The following is a 12,813-nucleotide window of genomic DNA, read 5'->3' on the forward strand; positions in this document are numbered from 1 at the left end:
TATACTGAATTATATTGAATTGGAAAAGTACATATTGTTTTCTTATGTATTAAATTATTGCATAATTATTTGTCTTTCCTTCTGAATATTCTTTTAATATTTTAATTCCATATAAACTGTTAATGAACTACCATTTTCACAATTATTCTACTGCAAGATGTTAATGTAATACCTTTGCCCAACAAATGTCACTGGTGTTAGGCCATTTCACAAAGACATCTTTCTCCTGTCCTCTCGTAAATGCAGGGTAAGGTTGTGTTTCATTTCCTGAAATTGCTGGATCCTAAAATTAAAATAAAAGATAAATAAAATGCATATGAAATAAAAGTACAAGTCCTTGAGTAGCCATTTTAAATCACTATAATTTTTCATTATTACATTATCATAAGTTTGTGCTGTCACTCGCACAAACATCATTGCTACAGCTAGACTGTCCCCTACATTCCTTAGAAGAAAGTTCTAACAACTTTTAAAATGTGTTATCTATAATTTCAAACAAGCTTGTTAGAATTTTTTTTTGTTTAGTTCTTTATTTCTCTGGTGAGACTTCTGGTAATCTAGCTTGCTCCCTATAAGACACTGATAAAATATTCTTTCCACTGAATTGTTAACATGAAGGTAACTAGAAAGCATCTTGACTTTTACTTCCAGCTATAGACTTATATCTCTAAAGTAAACCTCAGTTCAAACCTATGCAAATAAAATGAAGTTTTATAGGAAGAATGTTTTAGATTTGGGAGTAGAATACAAAGCTATATACTTCCTCTTTTGAAACACTTTTTCTACCCTCATACTAGGTGAATTAAAGCAACAATGGCTAGATAAAAATAAATACTCACCAGAATAATAATGTATTTCATTCCTTCCTCTCTTATTTTGTCAACAAACTTAGGAAGCTCAAGAAATCTTTCACCAATTGTGAAGTCTAGTTGCCTTTCCATGTAATCAATGTCTGTGTATTGGACATCCTGAAATACACAAGTGGCAATGGGTAAAAAATACCCAAGAGTAAGTATATCATATTCTATCCTACTTATGAAAGTAACAGCAAGATGCAAGCTTCAATTCCTCTTCCCTTGATCCTAAAGAGAATTAATTAAGTACTGAAGTGTTTGAGAAATAAAAGTGGAATGCCCAAATGGGTACCAAGAATAACTGTATATTATTCTATTTTTTCAAGAATTCACTTAGTAATTTAGTTTTGTAACTAAATTGTTGTTATAACAATCATAATAAATTATTTTGTTAAGTAATTGTTTTCCTTTGTTAAGGGAAATAAGAATATATGGAGGGAAAACAATTCATAATGCTATAAAATGAAATTGAAAGCTAGAATTTCATATGATATACATATGGAAATAAATATTGCTGTATTTCTAAGAATTATAAAGCAAGATAATTTTAAACAGTTCTAATATTTGAAAATATTTGAAACAAATCCAGGAAATAGTATAAGATTTATATTATCTCTCAATGCCATTTTTGGAGTAACAGTCTATCTTAAAGACCCTTGAAATATATTTAAACCAACAAATTTTGGATTTTATCATAAAATCTTTAATCTGGGCAGAAATAAATGATTTTTAATTATCTTCTGTCAATTATTAGTTCAATTTATTATTCTGTTAAAAATTATGGCTGATAAAACCAAAAAGCATCCTTTTTATACTGAAATTCACTTACATATTTCTATATCATCATTTGTAAATTAACTTTCCCATAGTAATGTAGTCATCAATATTGGATTCTACTGTAATTAATGTGTCTTATAATGAAGACATTGAATCAAATCATTTTTATTTTTCTTCAAATGAGCTCTTATATATTAAGACTTGTATATTCAATGTTTGTTCCTAGAAGGAACCCTGGGATTCTCTAATCTTGTTAAAAAGTAAAATTACAGAGTCTGAGTATTTGTGGTACTCAGGAACATGTCACTTCCCAGTCTTGAGTGTAGAAAATATGTTGCAAACCCCCTAATTCTGTGTAATACATTACAAATATTATCAATTCCAGGACTGAAATCACCAGTTTACCCCTGATTCCTCCTCTGTAATTTATATGATCAATTGATGACATAGATTACTGCAGACTTGCTCTACCATAAGAACACACAGAATGTGCCTATTTATGCAACACAAAATTTATAAAAGCAAAGCACATGCATGAAGATTTGCATAGTACAACTCAGAATCATAGAACTGAACAGAAGGATGAAAAACAGATACTATCTTTTCTTTAATAACCTCATACAGATAGGCAAAATCATACATCCTGTTCATAAATTGTAACTAAAAACTAAGCATCTATTATTAAATATTTAAAATAATTCTAAAGTATATACATGTTTAAGCATTCCATTTTTATATAGTTCATATTTAATACTGTCTTAAAAATTACTATACATACATAAGGGATCCCAGCAGACACCATTTCGCTATAGAGTTGCTCAATCTCTGAAGTATTTCTGTATCCGTAACGACTTAATTGGAATCCTAAAGACCAATAAGGTGGCATGACTGGATGGCCAATTACCTTTAAAAAATTATTATATGTTAACTAAGATAATTACTTTGTAATATAAAGAAAACTTTATATTTTAAAAAATAAATACGCAATCATACTTCATGGTACTGTATTGTTGCAACTTCGGGAGTGGGGCCCAAAAACATGTAAAAATCCAATATTCCTCCAATTGTATGGTAAGTTAGAGCAGGAGTTGGCTGGAATGTGACATCTACAATACAAAATAAGATTCTATTTTTATCTATGTATGATATATTAATTTATTAAAATGTCACATTTACATTCTATATGAGAAATTGAACAAACAATTCTGTTACCCATTGCATTGCTGTTGAGTAAGAGAACTCCATGAGCATTGCCTTCTTCTTCCAGAGCCATATAATAGGGGTGGAAGCCATAGGAATTAAGTTTATACTGAAATTTAAAAATAAGCATCATACACATTGAATAATATATGAATTCAGTTAACACTATTTTAAAATTCATTATATAATTGAGCTTCAGAATTTGAATGTTCTTTTTTTTTGGTACTGGGGATCAAACTAGGGACCTTGAATTGGCGAGGCAGGCAGCAGAACCACCAAGCTAAATCCCATCCTGAATGTTCTTTTTTTGCATACACAAACTATACTTAAATTAACATAAACATATTTGACCATTAGTGTTTTAGAGAAGTGAATATGCAGCCAAAGGAATTACAATGTGCTATGTACATGTACATCCACATGTAAACATTATGTACTGCAAACATATACTAATAAAATTATTTTAAAAACCTGCCACATTAACTGACATAGGATTCCATCGAAATTGGAGTGGTTGGGTTTCTTAAGATTCTGCTTTACTTGACTTATAAATTAGCAACTCTGAGAGCCTGAGACAGAGAACACAAGTTCAAACGCTACCTAGGCCACTTAGTGACTTAATGACTTAGTCACTTAGTGACTTAGCAAGACTTTTTTTCAAAATTTAAAAAGAAAAAGGAACTTGGGGATGTAGTTCAGTGGAAAGGCCCTGGATTGACTCCCCAGTAAATGAAAAGAAGCAAGCAAGTAATCAAGCAAGCAAGCAAGAAAAAAAGGAAGGAAGAAAGAGCAGACAGACACAGGAAAGAAAGAAAAAAGAAAGCAATTCTTTTTCATAATAAAATATGCTGGAAATTATTAAATTAATAAAAAATTGAAAGTAATGAAAGAGAAAATAAGTTTGTAAAATTTATAAACTTTTAGCTGGGGATTTAGCTCAGTGGTTCTGTTTCCTGCCTAAAAAGACCAAGGTCCCAAGTTTGATCCCCCGTACCAAAAATAAATAAATAAAAACCACCTGTTTGATAAAAAAAAAAAAAAACATAAACTTTTAGATTCATAAAACATTGAATTCATTTTCCCATATTTGAATTTTAGTAAATTTTAGCATGTGAATATAAATTTATATATGAAAGATGAAAATTATATTAATCAAATAATGCATATACTAATATTGTAAAACTCTTAAATTAATTTTGATAAAATATTCTAGAAAGTCAGTGCCAATGAAAATCAAATTTTCTTTTGAAATACAACAATAAAAATAAAAGATGTTTGGTTTATTATGATAGAAATAAAAGAATTCTAGCAATTCACAATAAAAATGGTTCCAATAATATACATGTTTGTAGATTTGTACTGAATCTTTTAAATATTATATGTGAAAAATATTTTATGTGAAAATGAAAGATAGTTTTCTTGCTGTTTTTATGATAAATGTGGATAATTGTAATTAATATTATTTGTAGAGCAGTCCTTTAGATATTCATATAATATGTTCAATTAATAAGACAGAACTCGAGAAAAATGTCCTAAATGCATAAAACATTTTTAAATATGTAGCTGAGCCACATGTTGTGGAACATGCCTGTAATCTCAGCATTCAGGGTGTCTGAGGCAGGACCACAAATTCCATTCCAGCCTAAGCAGTTTAGCAGCTTAATGAGACTCTATCAAAAAAGAGAGAGAGAGAGCAGGAGAGACAGACAGACATACACAGAGAGAGAGAGAGAGAGAGAGAGAGAGAGAGAGAGACCCGGTGTGAAATCCTTAATTTCAATTCCAAGTAATACCAAAAAAGAGATACAAATGATATTTTAACCTCATAAAAATACACAAATGCAGCTATGAATTATAAAGGGAAAAGTTTGTATCAAATCATTATCTAAGAAGGAAAACAAGAATTTTTAAAGTATAGTAATTAAGGAAAAGTCTAGGCAGTTGATTTTAGGGATAATGAAAACATTTCTTCTTTTTAGGCAGTTGAAAGAGTTAAGAAATTGCATCACAACCTGACTTCTTAGTCAAGCAAGGAGTTATCTTCTACTTTCACCTATAAATTATGGTAATTTCACTTGTTTATTTTTTTCCAAAAATCATTATGGAAACTCTGGATATCTGTAGCTCCTTCTTCAATCCTCAACTTTGAGCTGAGTGACTTGGATGCTCATCAAAGACTAAGCTACTTCCCGGGTGGTCGCACAATGGTACCTACCCCAGGGGGCTGGTCTCTTGTGAACATCCCCCAAGTGTGCCAGTTCATGTCCCGCCTAAATGCTGTGTGCTCCACTTCCCCAAAACCATATATGTATTCTGATGGTAGACGTGTAGATATCTGGATGAACTGATTATTAAAAGTGAATCCAGGCAGATGAGAATCCCAACTTTAGAAAAAAAAGGAAAAGAAAGTCTATTATTGTAAAAGTATGAAAGAGTATCACAAAGAAATGATAATTGTTTCTTTGAATATCTGAATGCAAATAGCTTTTTTCATTTACCAAATTATAGTCAGGTCTGAAATGGATATAGATTTGGATATGGACTATAGATTCCAGTACATTTTAAAATCTAAATTAAGTAAAATATGTTCCATGTACTCATGTAAAACATAATATGAATAATATGACAGTACACATTTAGATATATATTCCTTAAAAAACAAAATTAATGTGCAATTACTTGTGGCTCAGTAATACACGTCCTGATAATTGTACAATATTCTCTTAGTCTCTCCCTCAAGATAATCACTGCAAATATTCATACAAATGGAACAAAAATAATTTAATATTATAATGCACTATGAACATAATGATATTTTAATTCTTTATTCTTCCCAATTACTACTGGCATTTTTTTCTTTTCTTTTATATTTATAATAATTGGTGTTTATGATGAAATGTGCTAAGAAGTAAGCATTGTTATCCAAGTTATCTGCAAGAAGACTATAAAGGCTGAAAAGTATTAAAATAGGCATGGAGAGGAAATGAACAGGTGTAAGGGGATGTAAGAGGGGGCATGAATAAGATTAAAATACAGAATACACATTGAAATAACACCCTCAAAACTGAAATTTGGGGGTGATGATGAGAGGGAATAAGTATTTATGTACATGTGTCAATCTGCCAAAACAAAATCCATCAATCTGTATAACCAAGGTGCACTAATACAAAAAATGAAGGAAAAAAAAAAAAGAACCTTACATACCCAAAAAGGGTTAAGTGTTAAAAAGAAGGATTTTTCAAATTTCACTATATTTTAATATGCTATAGTTGGGCTAAAATAAAGACAATCATTTTTGAGTTAAATATATTTGCTATTTTATGAAAATATAGAAATTTTCTATATAATTTGTCTCTTTATAATTTATATATTCACAATTTGTCTATATTGATGAAACTTCTTTTCATCAATACCTGAAAGAGAAAATATTGCCTTTATGACATTTCATTGTCCATAAACAATTTAAACACTTCTAAAATATAAAATTTTATAAAAAATATTTACATAACACATCCAATTACTCATATTCACTAGTACACATCATGCTTTTCAAGAAACTTAGAAGAATGAGTCTGATATTCATGAATAAAGTTGGTCACATAGTGTAAATGATGTCTTCTACCAGTCCTTTATGATAGTAGCATGAATATGTTAATAGTTTAATTATAAAATATTAAAACTGTCAACTAATTTAACACAACTAAAACATTTAACATGATACTATTCTAGTATAGTGAAGGCTGTGAGAATCATTTTACTTTTCCCTTTCTCAGCTAAAATTAAAATACCCTTCATATCAGATAGTTTACTCACTTACATAACTCTTCCACTGCTTCTCCTACGAATCTGGATACCAAAAGGTTTCTCCTTGATTTCAACATCATAAAGCCTGTTTTCATAAGTACTTATTGGAGTAGTTGGAATGTTTAATGGAACTGGAACTTCATATCTCTTATTTTGGGGGTCATAAATCTACAGCAGACAAATAGTAAAAATAGACATAGTTTGTTCTTCTTTATTGATTATAACATATAAATATAATTAAATATGTTTTAAAAGTTGTCAAAACAAGGATATTTAGCATTGTTGTGTATATAATACCAAATTGGCCCATAAAACTATATAGTGTTCTATATGCAGAAACACAATGGTATAAAAATGAGTCTGTTTTAATCCTTTATAAAATTTTGTAAAATTTATTTTCCATACAGAAAAAACTCAAACCAAAATATTTAGGACTAAATATTCCATTCTACGTATATCCTAAAAGTATATGTCCTTTCATAGTTGGACACTAAAATAGTTTCAGTATTTTTGTCATATATATAATCTTACAATAAATATTAGTGCTAATTTTTGTTTATTTATGTCATTATTTCCTCAGCACATTCTAGGGGTGATAGAACTGTCCTAGTATATTTGCATTTTAGGCTCTTTGATATACTGGCAAACTGCTCTCCAGCATTATCGTTCTAATCACTTTTTTGCCAAAATGTGTAAATAACAATCTGTATTAAACTATAAGCCACTGAAGGTATTAATTACAATTACGTGCTCCATACAGACATTTTGATCAAGGATGGACCACGTGTTTGATGTGGTTTGAGACTGAGGCCCTTCAAGGCTTTGTAATTGTGATGATTTCTGTCAGTGATGTTTACACAAGGACAAAATTGCCCAACAGCCCATTTCTCAGAATGTATTCAAATTAATTGACACTGTGTTTCTTTGTTAATGAAAATGTGACCTTTACTAAATGATATACAAGATTTATGTTCCATTTTCTTTATATTTGTCATTTATTATTTGAATTTTGATAAGCATAAATATTTTGCTAGTTTTACTTTCAGTTTTGTTTTTTCCTTTCTTAAATATCTGCTTACGAGGCCTTCAGATTTTTCATGGCTGTATAAATTGTGATTGCTTTCTTAATGTATTATCTGTGCAAGATATATGTTTCCTCTATTTGTTTATTTTTTGTTGTGGAGACACATTTAACTTTATGTAAGAAAATATAGATTTTTATCAATGAAATGACTTATCCCTTCTAATCTGTAGTTTGATAGCCTTTAAGTGGCAACATACAAGATAAATTCATAGTTAAACTTTGGTTTAGGCTTATGTTTGATTTAATTTTCAGATGCAATTCAATCTAAATTTTATTTTAACATCTGAATCAAGCAAATTTCTATATGAATTATTAATCTACTTCTTCATTATTAGTTTCTGAAGCTTGCTTTGTTTTCATTAAAGTTTTGTGATTTTTTTTTTTTTTTTTTTTTTGGTACCGGGGATCGAACTCGGGTCCTTGTACTTGTGCAGCAGGCGGCAAAACCACTGAGCTAAATCCACAGCCCTAAAGTTTTATTCTTTACATACATACCCAAATATATATTATGTTCATGTACATATATTCATATTTATGAAAAGTTTGAGACATTTCCTTTGAAAATCTGTCAGATAATTCTAGTTTCAGTTATATTATTTTAATTTTATGAATTCGCATTATTCTACCCCTTTTCAAATTTTAAATATTGTTATGTATTTACTTTTCTAGAGCAAATTAGTGGTTATTTTATGAAGTCTCAATGAATTCTCTATTATGTTTTTTATGACAATTTTAGAGCATCACTTAATCTATATCTAATTAACATTACAGACAATATTTAGTGTCTAGGATTTTTTTAGCATTTTTAAATATCTGTCAACACTTTTTGTTAGTTTTACCTTATAGATAATCCACCTATTCTTATGATAGTTGGTGTTTTGATCATTCGATTATTTTTTCATCTAAATTTACTGAGATATGCTGCCATTTCCACTTCCAAATAGTGAAACATAGCACAGAATAAAATATCTTTGGGAGACATTATTTTATATCATGTCATTTTGCTGATCTTTATCACTTCCAATATTTTTAAGTGGATTTCCTGGAAGTTCTTAAACATAAAATTACTAACTGTAAATATTCAAATAAATTATTTTTTGAATGTTTTATTGCATTTTCTACAAAATTGACTTCTTTTTAAAAATAATAGAAATGGTAATCATCCTGTCCTATTTATTTTAATGAAAATATTAACATTGTTCAATTCTAAGTGACTTATCTACATAAAAATACTTATTTATTTAACAAAAATGTATTCTTTTAAATCACCACTCCATACTTACCTATTCACAAAGTTAGCAAAAATGAGAAATTTCATTTCTGAAATGAACCAGAAATATGACACCAGGAATCTGAGCACCTACCTATGAACTGTGTAAAAATAAAACCACTTTTATAGAATCAAAATGTTCAACCCAATTATATACTGTTAATATTGCATTCAACATACAAACAGCTAATCTATTCAAAAATCTCCCAATTATCTCAAGAGATGAATCAAGCTTTTAGGTGGTTTATTTTAAACATACCTTAAACTGTAACATATCATTTTTATGATATTTCACCTCCACGCGAAGAGTTGAGATGGGTTCAGAAGGTAGTGTTATTCTAGCATTTGCCATGTTCAATTGGAGGTCAGCTGTTATTCCTGTTGGCAAATACTGAGTTGACATAACTAAATAAGGATCAGATTGTCTAGGTATGTAACACTCTGGTGCTTCAGAGTTAGAAGGGACCTAAAACACAATGCATTTTCATTATCAGAAAATATAAGCGTTACGACATTTGTTGTATGATTTACAGCAAAACGTACCTATTTTGCAATCTGAGGCATTATATTCTAAAATGTTATATAAAAATTTTTATTTTGATTGTAAAGACAGGACAGTAGAGTAGAGAGATCAAATGTCATAGGTTTTCAACTCAGAAAACACAATTAGATTTTGTTGTCTTTGCAAAAATTAAGTATATTACACATAAAGTTTGATCATGTCTTTCTTCTTACTCTTCATAATGTCTATTTTTGTAGGTAGAAAAAAATCTCCATTACAACCCTCAAAAAATGTGTGCTTTGGTTCTTCATTTACAATGACATTATTTGAATTCTCCTTTTATGACTAGTTATACTGGTGAATTACATTAGGGCAAAGACTGAAAATAAGATATGTAGTCAACAATCAGAATTGATCAGTTTACATAGAGAAGTAAGAGGTAGGAACTGAGGTGTGTAAAAATGACAAACTGTGGTACTGTGGTACTAATTGCTTTACCACAATCCATTCCCACTGTTTTCATCTACATTTCTTGTTCTCTTTTATAGAAGTTGTCTAAGACCCTCTAAGCCCCAAGTTATAAGCCAATTAAATTCAAATGGCTTTTGCCCTTTCATCTTTCTTGTTCTGTGTGGAATGCAAACATGATAGAAGAAGGCATGCTACAACCTTGAAGATAAAAATCAAGCAATGAATATGGAAGAGCCTCAGGCATTAATGAAGTTGAAATAGCACCATATTAGGCCTAGGATTTTTTTTTTTGGTAAGAGACAAATAAATTCTTTTATTTAATCTGCATAGATTTTAGGTGTCAGGCAGACTCAATATAAAACAGTTTTTACTGATAGAAATACTGTAGTATGATTGCAGTCCATGAAATGGTGCCAAAAGAAGCAGGAATATGACTGACTGTCAAAATATCCAGTTTGTATGTGACTCCCTCAAAGCTATTCTTCTGTCCAGGACTAGTTTTTATCATTCCATACATCATCGCATTTATCATTCTTATTATGAAAATAAACTAGGGCATTAATTAAAAAAAAAAACAGTATAAACTCCTGTAACCTAAATGTTCAACAGAAAAATTTTTAAGTATTTGGATTGTCCCAGTATTATCGAATTTATTAAATTTAAAATATCTTTGAGTAGTTATTTAAATGTACAAACCTGCCTTTATCTATCTATCTATCATCTATCTATCTATCTATAGATAGATATATCTTTATTTTTACATTAGGGAAGTTACCATATGGAACATAATTCTGAAGATTTTGGAACTGAAGATTTCAGATGTGAGTTTAGTTAGGAACCTAAGAGTTCATATGATCTGACATCAGATTTAGGTACAAGTGAGAAATTAAATTAATGCAAGGGTGGTTTGGCAGAATCACCAGGAGACTTGGCAGTTTTAATGAAGATATTTTTTTCTGAAATTACTAGCAATTTAAGAAATGTTAAGTACATTCTGACATCAGATGTATTTCAAGTTGATGTTTCCTCCTTCTGGGATATTACTCTACCCTTTTTTCTTTCTTTTTTGCAAATTAAATAACATCTTCCCAAAGAAACCTCTTCTATTCAATAGGTAATATTATACTACTGGTATTCTTCCTTCCCCTTTTCTCCTTTATTCTTCCCCATCATACTTATGAATTGTGATTTTAAAATATGCTGAAAAGGGCCGGGGATTTAGCTCAGTGGTTCTGCCACCTGCCTTGCAGGTGCAAGGACCCGAGTTCAATCCCCAATACCAACAAACAAACAAACAAAAAATATGCTGAATGTCTAATTTTTTAAAAATGTCTTACAATAAAAGACACATTGCTATTAATCCCTCTCAAAATACTCCTTTCATTCAGAACATGTTTATTTCATTGTTCTTTAATTAATATAAATATGTATTACTTAACAGAGTTGCTAATTTCAAATTCCAAGTTTCTTAACCTGAATTTATATGCTACAGAATTAAAGTTATATCATGTAAAGTTCACATTGAAATGCTTGTACTGAATCTATATCATGAGTCATAATTAAAATTCTTTTTACCGTTTCCCATAAACAACCACGCTGTGTACATTTTTCTTGAGTTACGATGTCTGCATCTGGAAAACAATTAAACTTCTCATTTTCAGAGAAAACTTCATTCCATCGAACAGTAAAACTTCTTCCAAGGTTAAAGTGGACATCCATAATTAGGAGAATCTTTGAAGACAAAAGAAAAAAGAAAAAAATAAAGACTTTTTTTAATTTACCCTTGGACAATCTAAAACTAACGTCATATAAAAATGTGGTAACCAGAGCAGTTCTTTGAAACCAGTCAGTGTTTTTACATAATATTTGAAGAACAGACTAGAAAGGAGAAAAATGTCATGCCACTGAACTATCTAGAACCCCCACGACGGATAAGCTCTGGCAGATTGTAGAAGCTGAATGAAAACCATTATCGCTAAATCTAGACAATGAGTTCATTTCTCAGTTCAACCGTTTAATGTTCATGAGTCTTTGAAGAAATAGTATATTTTTGTATTAACTTCAGATTCTTCCTTTTTAAAATGGGGACAATATTATTCCTATTAAAAGTAGTTGCCATACAGAACAAATGAAATGTGAAATTTAAAGCCCTAACACAGTGCCTGCAACATATAAGGTGTAAAATGAATGTTTATTCTCTTAAGGAATACATAGAAAGGAAAAAAATGTGATTACTTTGTTTGATATGGAAGCTACCACAGTTATAGGAAAGAAATATTCATTAAATTATTCCTGTCTCAATTGTCTCCAAGGTTTCAGTGTATGAGGGACAAATTGATAGAGAAATAATATATCATTATGTAAAAAAGAAAAAAACCTGAGAAGAGGAAAAGAAAGAGACAATGAGAGAGGCAAAGAAAAGAAGAAAGAAGAAATCATGAAGAAAAAGAACTTAAAAAGCCAAGTGCCTGGAAAGTTATATGATATTAACTGAACAATGACAGCTAAAATATATTAAAAGATTATATTTACCTGGTTGGAAGAATCATAAGTGAAATTATTGTGAGCATTCATTTGCTGATTAATTTCTGCTATTGTAACTTCAGTAACAGTGTCTGTCAATCCAAGAATTTTTATGGTTTCAAATGCTAACGTAGTTCCTTCTTGATATGATGAATGTGTGCATATAATATTTAAATTGTTCTGGTAAAATAGAGAGTAGGTAGTGTTATATTAAGTTAGATAGTAACCTAAAATAATAATAGAACATCAAAAAAGATAAGATTCAATTATCTACCTCTCCATTCCCACCAGCTCTATGAGTTACTCTTCTATTTTGCATATGTAACAT

At 29.8% G+C, this 12,813-nt stretch overlaps 1 protein-coding gene across 2 annotated transcripts in view; it reads right to left on the reverse strand.

The window, feature by feature from the left end:
- The window catches only part of Si (sucrase-isomaltase), a 109,799-nt gene that overhangs the window by 36,735 nt on the left and 60,251 nt on the right, over positions 1-12,813 (reverse strand). For both annotated transcript variants that reach the window (XM_004834544.3, XM_087186463.1), the window contains 10 exons: positions 12,495-12,665; positions 11,538-11,693; positions 9,249-9,455; positions 6,649-6,803; positions 5,047-5,215; positions 2,844-2,940; positions 2,625-2,737; positions 2,410-2,535; positions 840-968; positions 173-283 (listed from right to left, as the gene is read on the reverse strand). In XM_004834544.3, coding sequence (XP_004834601.2) covers positions 173-283; positions 840-968; positions 2,410-2,535; positions 2,625-2,737; positions 2,844-2,940; positions 5,047-5,215; positions 6,649-6,803; positions 9,249-9,455; positions 11,538-11,693; positions 12,495-12,665 — 1,434 coding nt within the window. The remainder of the gene's footprint in view (positions 1-172; positions 284-839; positions 969-2,409; positions 2,536-2,624; positions 2,738-2,843; positions 2,941-5,046; positions 5,216-6,648; positions 6,804-9,248; positions 9,456-11,537; positions 11,694-12,494; positions 12,666-12,813) is intronic.

Source organism: Heterocephalus glaber, unplaced genomic scaffold, assembly GCF_053883595.1.
Source record: "Heterocephalus glaber isolate CG9 unplaced genomic scaffold, H.glaber_assembly_v1.0 deba00001504, whole genome shotgun sequence".
In the NCBI taxonomy this organism is placed as follows: domain Eukaryota; kingdom Metazoa; phylum Chordata; class Mammalia; order Rodentia; family Bathyergidae; genus Heterocephalus; species Heterocephalus glaber.